Source organism: Anser anser, assembly GCF_964211835.1.
Source record: "Anser anser genome assembly, chromosome: 5".
NCBI lineage: Eukaryota > Metazoa > Chordata > Aves > Anseriformes > Anatidae > Anser > Anser anser.
The window spans coordinates 40,119,045-40,137,553 of NC_139725.1; the positions used below are offsets into that span (position 1 = coordinate 40,119,045).

General features: G+C 43.3%; 1 protein-coding gene across 9 annotated transcripts in view; it reads right to left on the minus strand.

Annotated features, from left to right (window-relative positions):
• Positions 1-783: 783 nt before the first annotated feature.
• LOC310900375 (uncharacterized protein C11orf24 homolog) overlaps positions 784-18,509 on the minus strand; it is a 31,008-nt gene continuing 13,282 nt past the window's right edge. For 4 of the 9 annotated variants that reach the window (XM_083838267.1, XM_083838269.1, XM_083838268.1 and 1 more), the window contains 3 exons: positions 7,986-8,237; positions 3,742-3,858; positions 784-2,613 (listed from right to left, as the gene is read on the minus strand). In XM_083838267.1, coding sequence (XP_083694393.1) covers positions 1,445-2,613; positions 3,742-3,858; positions 7,986-8,142 — 1,443 coding nt within the window. In that variant the 5' untranslated portion in view covers positions 8,143-8,237 and the 3' untranslated portion in view covers positions 784-1,444. Of the gene's footprint in view, positions 2,614-3,741; positions 3,859-5,966; positions 6,065-6,415; positions 6,466-7,985; positions 8,238-18,509 lie in introns of all 9 variants that reach the window. The other 5 variants (XM_083838271.1, XM_083838273.1, XM_083838274.1 and 2 more) reach the window with 3 other exon arrangements.

Below are 18,509 nucleotides of genomic sequence, written 5' to 3' on the forward strand. Positions count from 1 at the left end.
AGGCTCAGGAAACTACCTTCCACCTCCTTTCTTCCAACCACCCCTTGCCTCTGCTGCTGCCAGTGCTATTTGGAGCTGTTTTCATAGCACTTTCAGCTTCATGATGAACAAGTCATGGTACCCTTTTCCAGGCTACAGACTCCATTCAAATTCTAAACATGCAAAGAATTTGGATAAATAACCAAAACCCAACAGCTCAAATTCTGAGGTTTGCCTATTATCAGCCTCAAGATTACATGCAAGCAGGATCAAAGAGAAGCCAACTAATTTGAAGTGAGATACAAGACAATCTAGTTAAAGAAATACAATGCACCTTGATCCAGCATTTTGCTGCTAGTATATACACTCTGCTCAAAATGCATTATTTGCTGAAGAATACTATTTATATATATATATAAAAAAACAAATTGTTTTCTACTCCCTCTCAACTGCAGATCTTCAGAGGTCAGCTCTGTGTGTGCATGTACAATAAGAGTTCCAAATTACCAAACGCTCTGTGCTAGTCCTGAATGCAAGAGAAGAGCCTGATGCTCTATGCATGAAAGTTAATCATCACACTAAGGTGAGTGTCTCTGCATAACTGGGAGACTGGTAGCATAATCCTCTGAAGGAACAGAAGCCATACCCTGAAAGACAACCAGCATCTTCTGTGACACATTCATACCTCCACTGCAGTCGTCTAAAACCCTGTACTCGGACTACTCAAATAGATCTCATTGGCACAAGCCCCAAAAGGCCACTTGTCTGCTTCTAAGCTGATGAGAACAGGAATGAAAACAGAAATGCAACAAGATATGCCCTTTCAGGGCTCCATTTATTGAGTGAATACAAAAATAAGATCATGTAAGTGAAGATGCACAGTAATCTGCTCCCTAGTGAAAAAGGTATCTTGGATTAGCAGTAAACAGTGTTTACAATGTCTTGTAAACAGACCTCTTTTTACAAGCTAGAAGCGTACCGAAATATAACACATTAGATTAAAAGTTCCCCATTGTGGCAATACTTCATACTTCTCATCAAGTGATTTCAGAGTATTTTGTAAAAGGTGAGAGCATCCTCTGTTTTGTTTTCAGAAAGAAACACACATGAAACTAATGAAACATGATGAATTTGTAATGTAAACAGTTGAAAAAGTGCCACATCATTTTCAGAGGATGATGGCTTACCCCTTGATAGGTAATTTACAATGAAAAATAATGATCAAAGCTATAGCACATTATGGAAAGGTTTTAAAAATGACTATTTTTTACAGCAACCTGTTGCAGTTGAATAAAAAATATATATTTTTCTTAATACAGTACATGGCATTTCTCCTAAATTGCACCAGAATTAAATTTGGAAGCACTTTCAGTTTCTGTTATAGGCAAATGGGAAAGAAAAACAAGCCAGGTAGGCCTTTAATCTCCCTTCCATCTCTTCTGCCCATTGCTTTATCCCTACCCTTTCACATCTCTGAGTCCACATACATTCCATTGATCAGGTAATCCACTTGCGTATAATCCTTCTTTTTGTAACTTTCATACGCCTGCATAAGGAAAAGGACTATGACAGTTATGAAAAAAACCGTACCAAATAAAAGCACTGCAAGAAGCGAACTTTTATCCACTAAGTACTGAGTCAGAGGCTCAGCAGCAATGAGAAGATACTCATTGTTTGTGTCCCGAGTCTTTGCAATGTTCAAAGTTGTTGTTCCAGGTGCATTTGCTGGAGTGGTGGTTGTATGTTTAACTGAAGGAGTGAGAGATACTGACTTTATTCCATGTCCAGTTGTAGCTTGTGCTGTAGGACCACTAGTTAAATCCACGGCACCTCTTGTAGAACCCTGAGAAGAGGTTGATTCACTTGAGGATGTTGGAGCTCTACTTGTTTCTGGCAACACGGGGAGCGCTGAATTCACAGAATGCGGACTCACCGAGGGGCTGAACGTAGCAACACGAATAAGAGCAGTGGAAGATGTCACTGCATCCTGTTGGGTGAGCATGGTTGATGTTGTGTTCATTGTCTTCGGGCCAGCTCCAGCAGTAGTGAGGCTACTGGAGTGGGGAGCGCTGGTCGTGTTGGTGGCTGTGCTAAACTGCTCAGTGTGATTCATTTGAATATCTGCTCCAGTAGTGGCAGTGATGGGAGCAGAAGAGGGGGCTGATACTGAGCCAAAGCTATCATTTCCTAGTTTTTCAGCGGTGGTCAGGAGCTTGGTGATACTCCTGGAAGTGGAAGCAGTGTCACTGGTAATAGTGGGAGAAGGGACAGTGGATGACATGGCAGTAGAAAGGAGCACTCCTGAAGCATTCGAGGCTTTGGCAGTTTTTTCATTAGCTGCACTGGGGACAGTTGCACTTGTACCAGCCATCGTTACAACTGTGGTAGCACTGACAGTTGTGGTGGTGGTGGTGGTGCTGCTAACACTGCTTGCAGTTTTTCCTGTGTTTGGTGCTTCAGGATAACCTGAATTCGCAGCCAACTGCCTCAAGTAAATCTTGTGAGCCTGAGTGGTGGAGGAAAATAGGTTCTCTCTGTTGTATTGTTCAATCTGTGCATTCACCATCCTCTTCGTTTCCTGTGGATAGCTTTGGTGGTGAAACTGGACTGTTTCCCTTTCCCCAAACATGATTTCTTAAAAAAAAAAAAAACAGTTGTAAGAATAAAACTCTGAAGCCCAAAATCTGACCTCACACTCCCACGTGCAAACCAGAATGTGTATTCTGAAGTACATGCAGTACAACTGGACTGAATCAGTCCCAAAGTCAGCAACAACATGAAAACCCAGACCCCTGCCTTTATTGCATACAATCCCTTTGGGTTACTTTTTTTTTTCCCCTGCCACAGACCTCTGGCATTTGCCCAACCAGGGAATTAATTCCATGAAAGGAGGGTAATGAAGTACAGAGCTACAACACAAACATTCACAAAAGGAGCAGCGTCATGAACACCAGCTCTGAAGAAGCAGCGTTATGTTTTCATCAGGCTACACATTCTCAATAAGCCCTTCATGCTTAGATTACTAATTTTCACCTCTCAAAACTGACAATTTCCACATATACCTTCATACCTCAGGAGAACCTCCTTCACAACTAGTCATCTAGATTTATTGCGACATAAATCTCATCTGCTTATCACAGGTCTGGTTGCTGTTGCAGAGAAACTTTTGCCAATGCAAAAGAACAATGAACAATTTTTTTTAAGCCTGTGTATGGCATACTCTTGAAACATACTTTAAAAGATCAACTCCTTGATTATGAGCAAGCTCTGTTTTGTTAATTAGTCAATTAAAATTGAAGACCCTAGCACTCAGAAGTGACCATGAGCAACTGCTACTAAGACTGCTCTGATTATATAAGCAGCCTTCTGCCTCTGGCTCAAAAATCCTGGCAATCTCAGAAAATACAATGCCAAGACATTTTTCCTTTCTCTTAAAAAATAATAAATACATCTGTTATGCCTTTATTTTCCTAAGGACAGAATGTGGAGTGCACATGGGCTGAATGAATCATGCCTTTCACATGGAGAGGCCAATAAAAGCTACCCAAAGACATAGTATGCACATTTAAGTACCAGAGCTGTTCGTAAAACTGTTAGCTGTTTAAGTACCAGATCAGTTAGTAAAACATTTTTTTCAGTTACAGAATCATCCTGCAGGTATTTCATAACCCATCGCCCTTCATCTGAAAGCCAGTCAAGGTTTAAATTTAAGGCAAACAGATCAGATCCTGGATTTAGCAAGAGTTTGAAGCATAGCATTACCTCCAAGCAGATCTTTGATTTCTTGCTCTCCAGCATTTTGGCACACACTTAGCTGGTGACACTGCAAGAGGATGCAGCGATTCTGGTAGGGGACAGACCAATTGCAGTGATGGTTACCTAAAAACAGCAGAAGGCAGGTATCAGGACTATTAGCCACTTACAACACAGAACCCCTAAAATCCAATAGGCCAGAACAGACGTTACCTTAGTCAGGCTCCTCAAAACCTTGCCTGACCAAAGAACACACTTTCAGATAAAGTAAGAAAATGGATCATTACACACAGCATAACTGAACATATTGCTTCATGGCTGTAAATGAAGAATTAAAAACCAACTAATATCTGGAAGGTACGGTGTAAAAGGAACCTGACTCAGCCTTAGTCAAAATAACCGAAAAGTCACTGAAGTTAATATATAGCAGCTGCAGCCTACCAACCTGCTTGTCCCCTGGAGCCAACGTCTAACAATAATTTGATCACCCAGACAATAACAAGATGTGCCTTTGAGTTTGGACAGACCCCATTTATATGCTAGCATTCACCTAGATGTCTTAACGAGGAAGAAAAAGTGAGTTGCAAATGAGATAATAACTGTCACCCATGGTAGATGGGTGACATCTCTCATATGTCTCCATAAGACATGGCTCTCATCTCAGTGCTTGAAGTTACACAAATTTACTCCTCATCTGCTGACAAATAATACCACTGGCCAGGGGAGCCATCAAAGAAATTGCCTTTCAGTATGTCAAATCCCAACACAAAGTTAAATAAGCTCATGTAAGTCATCACAGAAGGAACTCCCACTCCTGTCATCCTTTCTAACTTGTTACCTTGTGTGCAATGCATTTCTAGGACTGGGAAATGTGTGCTGTAACAAGAATCAACAGGAGAAGATAGCTCTCGGTTTGGGATGAAGCAGATGTGTACCCAACTGACCACCCATCAGTAGATCAGAGAACTTAAGTGTATGGCAGTAGTAGAAGTTTATTCCTGTGTTTTATTAGAAGCGTAGGGAAGGGCAAAGAACAGACAGATGTGGTACACATGGCTATATTTAAAGCTCTTATCTACAAAGGGAATTACCCTCACTGAGGATTAAGGCTGTGAGAAGCTTGAACTTTTACAATAAAACATTTACATTACCACAGTTATTAAAAGAGCTTGTGGAAAATTTATGAACTTGGAGAAATCCCTGTACCGACAACTGTAGTCTGTTTTGACAGCCCTAAAGAAACTAGCGAAGTGGCATTTTACTGACTTAACAAATAAAATGTTAAGAAAGTCACTGAAACCATTCAAACACTTGAAAATTGGTACTTAAAAAGCAATAAAATTAAGAGCTTCAACAGGCACACAGAGGAGGCTATACTCAAGTCCCCTCCTCAGACAGGAAACCATGTTTGAACGTGCTCTGATTCCTAATCCCACCTCCTGTTCCTGGCTTGAGAACCATGCTAGCAGAGGATCACAGACGGTCTACTACTGTAAATAGTGTCAGTTCTCATTTCTTGGGTAAAATAAAAAAAGCCAGCAGCATACCTTGTATTAGCTACATATCTAGTAAGTCAGGTCAGGAAAAGACTGATGGGGTCAACATTTTCAGCAGCCTGATTTCTGCTGCCATCAGAACTGCACCCAACTGCATCCCAGAAGAACTGAATGTTTCCACAGAACTGGACTGATGAGTGCTCCCTTTGATGAGAGCTGGAGTTACAGACCAGGGCCCTGGCTGCTGTTCCCACTGCAAGACACTTGCTGCCCTGCCACTCCTCTTTGCTCATATCTAATTAAGACACAGCAGAAAAAGACAGAAACTGGAGGGATACAACAAATGCTGATCATACACATTTTGAAAGGAAAGCATGTAGGCAACAGACATCAAGGTCTTGCCATGCAGAAGTGGATTATTTCATTTCTAACCTGCTGTTACTGGAAAGAAAACTCAGATCCCCAAATGCAAGTAGAAGCCAGGTATGCACATGTATAGCAGAAGCAGGAATATTTGTTCTTGCAGACATCTCATATTTTCCCTTTATTTTCCCCAGAGCATGCAAGACTGCCCAGAATTATGACCAGGTGGCTCTGCTCTGAACCAGCCTGTTCAGATGGACGAGATATCCAGACCTGTACCAACCACCACAGAAGCATCTTGGGAGGGCTCTAGAATATGTATGGGGATGCAAAGGGAAGAGCACAAACTTATCTGACTCCCCAGCATGTGCTTACCTTGCTCATCATGAATCTGGGAATCCTCAACTGACATATTCTTGCTGAGATGGGCACTTTCTCCATCTTGTAACACTTTCCCTAGCAGCGTCTGAAGGCTTGAACCCATTATGTTAGAAAACATACGGAGGTTAAGTTACTACCCCTGCTATCAGCCCTGGAGAATTTTCCAGCCAGCCCCCTCCTTTCTGCAGGACACACCTGAGATGTTAACACACAAAAGTGGTTCTTTGTGACATTTACACTATTTCCCTAAGTTAGAGAAGTTGTATCAGCAAGGGCTCTTCTCCTCTTATAAATTCAAACTACAGAAGAGAGACTGATCAGCTAGGAATGTAATCTTTCCACTTCTCTAAGCAACGTAGTTATGAAGATGTCTCTTCATGCAACCTTGTCCTGCAACTTAAAACTAATACCTTTGAAATCACAACCACTGCTCCTTTACTTACAGTTATGTAGGTGTAATTATTGCAATATTCAATAGCCTCTGGACTCACATCTGTAATGAAATGGCAAAAAAAGAAGCACCAAAAAAAGGCATTCCAGAAAGGCAGGAGTAGAAGAGCAGTAAAGTTGATCTTAAAACCTTAAGCTAAATCATAAAAAAAAAAAAGACATGTCAGGTCTTTGTCTCCAGATGATCTCTCTGCACCTGATTACACACTTATGCCAAGAGTTTGTATCTTTTCTTTCTCCCTGATAACAAGAGATAAAGCAAGAGACTGGCCACCAAGTAAGAAAGAGGAATGAAATTGCTTCAGTGGGTTTAATACAGAATATAAAACTTGATAAGGGCAGTACATGCTATGGGAGTTATTTTTGCATGGCTTCTCAATGATGGACCAGGTCACCTAATTTTACAACCTCAGCCCCCTCTGCCCAACACAGCTAACACACAACAGGACTTGTTCATTATGAAACACCATACCAGTAAGGAACAAGGGAATGAGTACAAAAAAGTGGCTGAAGTCAGCAACAGGGCAAAGTACGCGCTCAGTCTCCATTCCGAACCCTGATGACAGACTGAATTCCTGATGTTCCTCAGCTCCCTCCTCTGGAAGAGGCAGCTGTAGCACCTTCTCTACCCTTATAAAGATCTTGTGAAGTTAAGATGACACATCCATAGCATTTAGAGATTCTCAGGTGGAAGAGACAAACATGTAGTGTTACAGACCCCAAGTATCAGCACAGTGTCTTTGTGTCAGCTCTCTGTGGAGCTCTGAAGCTCTGGTGCCTTGGAAACAAACCCACCCATATTTTATCTCCTAAACAATAACAAAAAAAAAAGTTTGCAAAGCTGCTTTCTTTCCACTGTGAAGGGATAGAGCAAACTCGTGTATAAAATAACTAAGCTCTAAGCATCAAAAAAAGTCCTTATGATGTTCCTATCAACCTGTCAGACATTCATCTAACATCTCATCTCAACCACAGCATCACTGATTTTTTTTAAATGCTACAAGCTTTGACATGTGGCTAGATAAGTTAAGGTCCTTAATAAGGACACCTCTCAAAGACTCATTTAGAAGTTTAATGCTTTTTAAAGACATCTCAGAGGTAGACAGCAGAAGGCTCTCATATCCCCTGGTCTTAATGCTGTGCTTGGTTGCAGGATAATTAACAACCAGTTTCTTCTAAGGTGGATAAAACACACACAAGGCTACTCACTCCAGTGCAGCTGTCTACTATAACACTGTTCACTTGCAAACATCTGGCAGCATGGAATAATCATCCTTCAACTCAAGTGACCTAACACCATTTGCACGCTACCAGCTCACACCAAGAGCACATGAATGCTGTTTCTTACAGAAGCTAGAAAGGCCCTGGGAAATGGTTGCTCTGGATTCAATTTAACCAAAGCTGTCAGAAATTATTTAGCACCACAGGACTGTACACAGAAGCCATAATTGTAAATGCCTGTAAACAACTGGAGCTAAGATAAATAGTTGTCAGGGGAGCAGAAGAGACCTTTAATAAAGAGAAAAACCAGCTGGAATTCCCACTGAAGGATGAGAACCTCACCTGAAGCAGCTGAGCCTTTACAAGCCTGCCTGCATTGCTTTTCAGTTGTCAGCCTGTTTATTTGCACTACATGGACTCCTCTTCCTTTCAGGACAGGAAATCTGTTTTCACATATACAGAAGGAAATCAGCAGGAAGAATACAATGGCAGTCCACATCTTCAGGGTTGCCTTGCCGGAAGGCTTCCCTTTCCAGGAGCCTGTAGCACAGTAGAATGCTTTCTTGTATCACCTTCAGATCCACTGCAACATACCTACAAAGAAAAGAAAGTGATCGATTTATATCAAAAGGCTACACTTGAAGTGTTTTACTAAATACACTCCTATCAGTAAGAACAACAATAAAATGTGCGTAAGACAGGCAAGTATCACTACCAGGATTAACATACTGATAATGAAGCAGAGACAAACAAGAAAACCTATTCCCAAATTCAGTGTCTTTCTTTGGAAACAGTACTTTGCTCTCCTTTTCTCAGACACCAACAGAAAACAACTCAACACAAAAGCTGCAAGCGGTGGGTTATACTTACTTTATTCCTTTATTTTCCCTAACGTTGCAAGGCAAAGAAAAATGTGAAATTTATCATTTGCAGTCAAGATCAGCATCAAGAACAGGAAGAGCTCTGCTGCCTCTTGCTCTGACTTCAGCTGGAGGAGTTTATCTGACTGCTGTCAGACAGTCGGTGGGCACAAAGCCGAACTCAAAGCCCACAGCAACACAGACATGATGCCTTTTGGCTCATCCTGGAACCCTTTGTGTTGTTCCCAGGCTCAGCAGAAGCGTTTTGACCAGCTTGAGGACACTGATACTATAGTCATCTATATAATAATGATGATGATGATAATGACAATATAGGCAGTCCTGGACTATACCCAGGACACCCTGCCTTTACACCAAGTCAGTCAAAACCAAGAATCAGGTTTGGTTCATTCCTGCTTCAATTTTCCTGCTGATTGCCAAAAATGTTGATTCAAAACAAGCAAGAGCCAATAATTCACATCTTCCAAGGTGCTACACATACATCAGCTGTTAGTGAAGAAGATCCACACCCACAGTAAGCTTCCATTTCCCCACATAAAACAATAAATAGGCAAAGCCTTTTCTTCACTCCCAATGCACACAAGAGACTTCTGTCTCCGTGGATGAGCTCTCACCCTGGCAGTCACTGGAGGAACTCCTGTTGACTTCAGAGCAGATCACCAGCTTCTATCTAGATTTACCCTATCGTTTCCAACATTTTCTTTAAGTTTTGTATGAACAGGTACTTCCAAACAATCCAGCCTGAACCAGATTAAACATCGGCCTCTTCCCTAGGTAGTTTTTAAGGGCAACTCTTCCTCACTGCTGAAGCAAGCTTTAGCTCTCATCCTGCAGTTATCAAGAGAAATGTCATGGCCTCCAAAGAGTGGTGAGATTTAACTATGCCTGACATCTCAGAGGTCTACATGACTTCTGCATGTGAAGACGCTCACAGTTCACAGCTCAGGGAATGAGCAGCATGCGTGAACGGTATAAATAGCATAGTGAAAAATATCCAATGGTCATCGGGAGCAGGCTACAGTCCTGACTTAGCCATTCCTGCAAGGTTTGCCTTGAGCTCTGAACCCTACTCCCAGCTATGCTTGTGAATTTAAGAATTTGAGTTAATCTTTATTGTGGAAAAAATGCCGCCAAGATAATATTTACTCTTACACCCAGATTGCGACATCTTGATACCCCAATGAAACTTTTCTCGATGGAACTTTTGTTTCCAAGTTTTCTCCTTACTCTGCTTTCTGAAGACCTGAACACGGTAGCAGACATTTCGACTCAAAACTCCCCTGCCTGGAAAAAGCTCAAGTGTAAACAGCTCCCCCAGATTTCACAAAGGACACATACACAACATACAGGTCTGCACCAGACTATCAAAAGGTCAAAGATAGGGACAAAACTTGATAGAAAGTTGCAGTGCATCAAATTCAGCATCCCTAGGCACCCTACGACTTCCCCCAGGAAGCTCCACTTGCTCCCCCAAACCCTCTTCTTGTCTGCCTTCTGTTTCTCCTAGTGAAAAAACTGCTATTTTGTTTGTTGAAAATAGATGGAAGATCTCTATAGCAGAGAACAGGGGGAGCCCCAAAGGAACGGATGGCGGAGGATTTGCACTAAGCTCACACACTGCTCCGTGGCTCTCTCCTTGGAATAAAGGCACACAGCAGCACAGCTGCTTTGTGTGAGTCGGTTTCTCACTCCAGACAGAAGTTCAGGCCTGGGTCGTCCCAGCTGGCAGCTGGAAATATTTTTGAGAAGCTTGGTGGGGAAAGGCAGCTCACCAGCCCCATCTAGTCCTGCCTGCCAGGGAATGCACTGGCTTTACAGCCAGCCCCAGCTCAGCCAAGGGCTCCCTGGCTTTTCCAAGGGTGAGCTAGAAGGATTTGAAACAGAATCAACACAGGAGAGAAGCCCTGTGCAATGCACAACTGCAGCGCCCCGCACCACAGCATGCTGATGTCTGCAGTTTGGGAAAGCAGTTCCACATTTTCAGAAGTCTGAGTCTGGGAATCTGAAAGGGGAAACAATTTGTGTTACTCCACCAATGTAACTTCAATACTCACCCTGCTGCTCTGAATTGCAAGGCACTTCCACATAGTTTAACCATAGAAAGCTCCAGTTGACAGTAAGGAAAAAGGGAAGATGTAAAATACTCTGCCTGCAAGAGACGTTTTCCTAGAGCAAACAGATCTCTATAGCTGACAGCCAGAAAAAGGTTGCTGTAAACTCTGAATCCTTCAACTTGAAGCAGGCAATCTGAGGTTCCCTCGCAGACACTGTAGGTACTTTATCAAGATACTCAGAGCACTATTTGTCAATGCTAGGCAGAAACAACCGCAGGGTTTTTTGTTAAGTTCACAGGCAGAGATTCAGCAAGCAGTACCTGGCCCACAGGAAAAAAATATAGATCTTAAATGGTAAGTTTTACATTTTAAAGAGAGTTCTGTTTATGTCTGCAGTAAACTTCTCAAGGTAAGAACACTTACAAGAAATTTTATAGCCTGAAGTGTCAACAGGAATGAACTGACTGTGCAATAAATGTATGCATTTACTTTTTTATATAAAAAATGGAATAGCAACTAATACAAATACAGAGAGCTCTCTCGTTATTATAGATATATCACTTAGCATTACTTTTGTAATCACAGTAAGCAATCCCAAAAGAATAAATCTCCCATTACATTTCCAAAATGCAGATATAGCAGCATTTCACAGTTAACACTGCATGACTCCCAGCCTTGACCCAGGAACTCATACACTTGGACAATCGTGCATTAATCACACGAGGTCTAGAAGCTGTTTTGTCAGCACAGATAACTGTCCCCCCACACAGAAGCATCTTGCGTCCCCAACCACATTACCAGGCCAGAAGCCCCTGCCAGCCAGCCCCAGCTGACTTCAGTCCCATGTAACTGCAACAGCTCCAGCGAGCAAAATCCCAGTAAGTGCCTCTCACCCCTTCCAAAGCACCTGGGAGCCTTTCTGGATTAGGCCAGCACCAGTAACAGAGGACAGACCAAGCTCAGGCATCAGAAACACCTGCCTTCAGTGCAGTTCCCCATTCCCTCTCAGCAAGCACAGTCTCCTCAGGGGCCAAGTGATGCTCGTTACAGAAACATGAGCATTAAGCTGAATGCTCCCTGCTCTGCAAGACCCGAAGCTAACGAGCAGCAGCCCAAAGCTCTCAGCTCTTGATGAGTGGTGCAGAGGGTTTGGTTCACAAGGGTGATCTACCACAGATGGTCTCAACTGCAGAAGAACTTGATTTGGACCATGCTTGGGGCTCTCAAAACATACAGAGAACAATGAGAAACCATCACGCAGACTTTCAAAGACACACGATGCATCTCTGACCTCAGGCAACACAGCTGTCCCCCTAAGTGCTGCACCCAGTGCTTGGCAAAAGCACACCCTGTGCTCGCTCAAGTGAGGGGTTCAACAGCTTGGGCTGCAGCAAAGCAAGTGCAAAGCCACCCCAGGCCCTGTGGTGATCTACCTTACCCACCAAAATCTCATGCTGCGAGCTCTCTGCTGCAATGAGCATGGCTTACTAGCACTCTCCCATCACCATGATCCATGCTGAACTTCATTCAGGTCTGAATGACCTCTGGAAGAGGTGGCATCCAAGTCAACACCTTGACACAACAAGCTCTCAAAAGAAAGCTACAGGTAAGGCACCTTCTAATTGAAGTGCTTAAGTTGCTGAAGTGAGTACCAGTACCACAACCGTAATCCTCTTTGAGGACACAGTGCTGTTTTCTAAATGACGCCCTGATGCCAGCAAGGGGATAATCAGACATAGTCATACCTTAAATGCAGTCCAGATGACACTTGGGATGCTGTATCAAATATCAGAACCTCCAGCCAGCATGTTGTTGGGGGTGTTTTTGCCTCTTTTACCTTTGCACAATCTCATACATCCATAGCAGGAATCACAATTACTTACAGATCATTTTTCCCAACATAACCACTGCCTTTTATAATTACGAACAATAGGCCTTACTTCCCCCCTCCCCTCACACTTCTAACCAGTCCCATATGGCTCCATTTGTACTCCTACAAACTCCACGGAGCATTCACCCCACACAGCTACATCCCAGAGAAGTACCAGCTGAAGCTTCCCCTCCAGGTCATGCTGCTCCCCAGATGAAAACGTTCTCTGGTATAGTCAGAGACAACATGAAGGAAGAGATGAACACTAGCATTCCTATTAGAAGCAATTTTGAGAAATCAGAGCAAAATTCACACTGAGCACTACCTTTTCCATATGTAAAGCATCTCCAAGGAAATTAAAAGTCAAACCAAACCACAAAAGCCGATGAGTGAATAAAATCTGAGAAAAGACTACACTCTGAGAAGTGCAAAGTTTACTTCTACCATCTGTGGCTATAACTCAGCGGGGAACAAGCACGCTGGAAAACCAGAATAGCTTTGAGTCAACAACTGAATGACTGATGACTTTGCAATGTACACACACAACCAGAAGGCACTGCCTGCTGGGTTTCAGAAGTGTTCCTCCCTTCTTGCTGATTTCCCTGTAGTCGAAGCCAAGGAATGCGGAAAAAAAAAAATCAAAGTATTGTTTCAAACAACATCTACTTGATTGGGGGTGATGTTGCAAGAGCAGAGCAAAGCCTTGGAATATAAACCCTTTGTCTCCGTGCCATCCCAGCCTCAGATGCTCCTGGTTAAGCAGCTGCAAGGTGCATGCAGTGACTGGACACAGGTGGAGCCCAGCATGACAAAAGGAGAGAGGCAGAGCCAGAGAAAAACATGGGACAAGGGAGAGGGCCTGTTAGAAATCAGAGGTGTAAAGTACGCAAACAAAGCAAGTCATTTAGGGCTCGTGCTCCCTCGAGCTGTCAAAGAGTCAGCAGCCACTGCTCCAAAACTCACAATAACATGAAATGAGGTCAGAGAGCTGCAAAGAAGTCATTTTCCATTCCCTTGGAGCATCTCTACCTGTTTCTGACGGAAGGTGGAAAGGAAACCTTGAGATTTAGCATCCTTCTGGGTAGGAAGGCACAGAGCAGGCAGCGTACAGTATGGACTTACTACAGAGGAATCCAGAGAAAGGCCACAGCACCCAGCACACTGAACTGCCGGTACCGTGGTCTCTTTTCACTGCCAGAAAGATATCTGTGCAGTTCATGCTCCCTCAGGCTGGGCCAGAGCCAAAAGCAACTGAACAAGACTCCTTGTCCTTCAGGGAAATAACATGAGGACACAGCACAGGACCGTGAGGTCCTCAGGGTAACAACAAAGCAGGGAAGACAAGGGTGGAATACATACCATAAATAACGGTGCTATTTCTCCCATTAAATTGAAAAGACATAAGGCCTGGTTTCAACTTGCAATTGCTGCTAAATATTTCATGTGCCATCAGCTCTCAAAACAAGTGCTATATTTCACTCTTTGGAAAACAGAATTAAACCAGGCTTTGCTAAGGAAAGACAAGCACATCTCGTTTTGTAAATTGAGGCCAGAACACAGGAGGCAAAAGAATCTGTGCTGCAATCTTCAGGAGCATTTGGCTTTCCAAGTTTCTCTCTGAAATGGCACACACGTACAGGTTTGGAGACAGAAGGGGCAGCAACAAAGTACATGAGGCTGATTTCTGAATCGCATTTGCATCAGTAAGGCAAGAAAAAGGGATGAGAATAATGGCAGGAAGCTACTTACTTATCCCTGCAACAAAACTTCACTTTGGTCATGATTTCTATCTGTAACAGTGTCTGTCACGCATGAATTATAACAGCCCCAAAGCAGGTTGAGAATGTGCAGGAACAACAACGCTTCGTTACTGTGCTAGAGAAAAAATAGCTGGCCCTTTAGATCGTTTGAGAATGATTTAACTACATTATGCAAAGAACCCGCCCCAGAGCAAGTAAATACAGCTTGAACTGTGGGTTCAAAGCCTCTGTTAAAATGTTCTCCCCTGCATCTCCTGTTGAGTCACCACCCGTGGTCAGCAGAGCATGGCCAGATGAAGTCACATCATGCTCTGAACAGCAGCTTTAAAGCCATCAAGTTCCTTTAGTCTCCAGGGAAAGTTAATGACAGATTACAAAAGGTGTTTCTACAAAACGTCACTTGCCATGAACACACACAGAGCTGACCAGAGGTTGTGAAGCAGACAGTGTTATGGGTTACAGGGCAGCAAATGCATCACTGATGACTGTGGAGGGGATCCCTGCTCTGGGCACAGTTCCTCTAACTGTACTTCACAAGACATGTGAAGCTCCCCACTTCCTCAGAAAAGGCTGCAGTGGTCAAAGGCCTGCTCGCTGCTCCAGGACAGACTCTCCATGCCCCCATCTTTTCTCCAGTATTAACAAAACGCTCCACTGGGAGGGTGACTGAGGTGGGACAGGCAAAATTCTACACTCTGAGGGAGTTTTGAAGAAAATTGTGTGTAAAAATCAGTCATGGATACATAGGCCAGGCTAGGCTTGGGACCAACAAGCTGAATCTGATCAACACCTGGCACTGACATGAGCCCAGAAGAACATTCAAGGCTTCTTCTGGTGCGCCAAGCACTCTTCACTACCCTGAGCGGCTCACAAGATTTCTAGTAGCACACCGCTCGTTTTCTACAAGGCTTACCTAAAATTGAATCTTTTTGTTCCAAGAAGTAATTTCTGCAAAAAGGTTGGTAGGCAAACATCTCCCTGCACCTCAGAGAGAACCAGACCCTCCCACAAAGAGGAGCACGCTCCTGATGCTTGATGTTGATGCTGCAACACCAGGACACAAGTTACACGTCCTCTGAAATACGATGCAAAGAGCAAACATTGCCAGCTCACGCCCGGAAGAATGTCATTTATATTCCTCCTCCTATTACACAGCTTCTTCAGAGCATAACAGCACACAGCTGGCTACGTATTACAGAAGAGCTGGCACATCCTTCCACATTAGCAGGCACTCCCTTACTGCAGCTGGTAGGATAGCATTAGACATCAGTAGGGTCTGCTGCTGCTCTTCCAACGTTTCTCCCTATACATGTCCACTAAAATGGCTTTGTACGATACATGCTTTTTTTTTTTTTGCCTGAGTCCACAAAGACTCCACCATATTGACTCTCAAGGACAAACCACTAAGTGAAAACAATTTGATTAAGCAGTCACAAGATTATACATCCTCTCTGCCCCTAAATATGAGCCCCCTCATTCAGTCCCCATCTTATTTTAGTCATTTTAGTCCCCATCTATGGCTGAATCCCCCACCAGCCTGTATGGCACACAGCCCACAGCAAATGCAACTGCAGCGTTTGCAGTAACATTCACAAGCTCCAGGGAATGAGCCCGAAGATGCCAAGAGTTGCAAACTACAAACTCAAAAGAACAGAGCATCCTTGTTCAGCGTCACCAACACCTCCTTCCAGATTCACGTCTGACCAACTTAGATGGATGTTAAGCTAGAAAGCAAGGGATAAACCATAGCTACTGAGCAGACAGCCTCTGACAAGGCTACTTGAGCTGCTGCAACCTCTGAAGACTGGCGTGGAAATGGTGATCTTTAAAAGAAGTTTGCAGCTGCTACAGTATTTGTCCAGCTGCCACTTATGCAAGAAAATCTATTCTTTTGCTTGTAAATGGCCAAATGTTTAATGAGACTTCCAAAATGTTCTACATAATTAAAACAAACATTTTAAAGACTCTCTGAGAGGGGTGGAACTCCAAGGTTTGCTGAGGAGCTCTGTGATTAAACTGGGACTTGGCTGACATGTGAAAGTTTCCCAAGTATAAAGCCCTTCAGGCTCCACGCTGACAAACGATGTTGTACACCACAGGCCGTGCTCTGCAGAGCTCACGGGGAGCAGCAACAGGGAGAAGCATCTGTGCAAGGTCAGCAGCTACCATGCTCCACAAGGAATGGAAAGCCATTTCCATGCAACAGGCAGATTAATCAGAGAGTCTGAATGGCAGACCTCATTCACACAGATAAAGGGCTATATTCTTGAGGTTCGAGACTTTCAGCGACTCGCCCCACAAACAACCTTTCCCCCACAAACAACGCAGAGGGGAAGGAAGTTTTGGTGGTTACAGCCCATGTCTGACAGCTGACAAAACCAGAGCTCAGGTTCCTTCTCCACTTCCAGCTTCCCGTGGAAGCGAGGCAGCGCTACTGATTCACAATCTTGGGCAGATAGAGCCCCAGTGGTTTTTGTGGTTGCTCTTTTTTGGTTAGTTTTGTTTTGAATGTTATCAGCTTGACTCATCTCCTACATCGCTGACTGCCTCTGTCTTTCTCTGCCTCAGTTCCTCACCTGCACTCCCCACTTCTTCCTCTGAGCACGGGGCAGCTCACACAATTCTTACCTAACTAATGAGAAAAACCCACACTGGCACTGTTAAGACTTTATGCCCATCACAGGTTACCTCTGACAAAACAAATGTTAAAGCCTAAAAACCAGGAATTTCCCCATCTACCACCACCCATCATCCTTCCTCACCCATGTTCACTGCCAAGTTCTGCATTTCAGATGGTGAGAACTACTACTCTGCAGGACTTTTCCTGTGAAAAGTGACTGGACAGCTGTTTCATTTGTGAAAATATGGCTTGTTTTGGAATATCTGAAACAATCCCATTTTAATATAAAGAAAAATGAACTGCCAAATGCTAACTGCATAAAGCTGGATCTGGACATGGACAATAAATCTGTCAACACAAATTCTTCCAAGGAATAAAAATGTGTGCTATGGCAAAACCGCAACCTTCCCTAGTATAATCCGTACCCAAAAAAGATAGCAAATACTGCTGTCTCATTGGAACAGGAGATTGTACACAGGGCATCTGCTACCACGTGTTTCAAATTAAACAGCTTTCAACACCACCGAAAAAGAAATCACCCCAGAACTCCATAGCCACCAAGCTAATACAGACCAAATACCCTTCTACGTGGGTAGGAGGCAGGCTCATGTTTTTGGGCTCTAAGTACCTAGAGAAGCATTTACTTTGCAGTAAAGTGCTTCGTGCTTCCTGATAGATGGCATTGGAAGCCAGAAGCAGCACTCCCATGTTAAAACACAGCATGCACACTCAGAACTGGTCTGAGGTGTTATTAAATTTGAAACTCCCAAGTCCAGAGTTAAGAGGGACTTAAGAAGGGATTTCAGCCTGAAGGTACAATTAACCAGGTGTTACTTTTCGAACAAATAAAACCACAAATGTGTTAAATGTCTGGTCACTCGCCTACCTCCTGGCCCTGCAGAATTTTTACAAGTCAGCAATTTGCTAGCAATACAGGTCAGGTTAAATTTCACTGAAGCTAATAACTTCAACGTCATCTTTCACTTCAGATATTTTTGAGAAATCATTATGCTCTTCTGTAGGTTCAGGTAGCTGTAATGCTAATTTTAGGCATTTAGAAACAGAGAACACCTCTACTTAGAACACACGGGTCTGCAGATTTGCTCAGCAATTTAAGACTGTGCATGGTTTTGAGCAGGACCATGCTCAGAAGTGATGGCACCCTACATTACAAAGGCATAAGGCAACACCATGGAGAGCTCAGAAAGAGACATTCAGACAGCATGGCAATGGTCAGAGTGATCCCAGTACAATGACTGAAGGGGAACTTTTGCTCAACGCTGAAAGAATTGGGTTTAAGGAGAGCATTTTTGGACCTCTCTTTTCTCTAAGGATGCAGGATCTCTGCACAAATCCTAAAATATGGAGAGTTAAAAGATTTAATTCAAAAATCCTGCCTCCACTGTAAGTTATTATTGAAAGCAAAACCACTCAAAAACCCCTATAATGTAGGAGTCGTCTTTTTAAACTGTAAAACTCTAGTTAAAAGACAAAGGTAGCTTTATATGGAAGGGCTGCCAGGTGAGATGCAGCAAAAACACATTATCACACATTCCAGATTATCACAAACCAGTCTGACACAGGGGAGCTTTTCACCGTATATATGCTGACACAAATCACAAGGATTCGTCTCAAAATCTCCAAGCCAGGAAGACATTCATAGCAATAACAAATAAAGGTG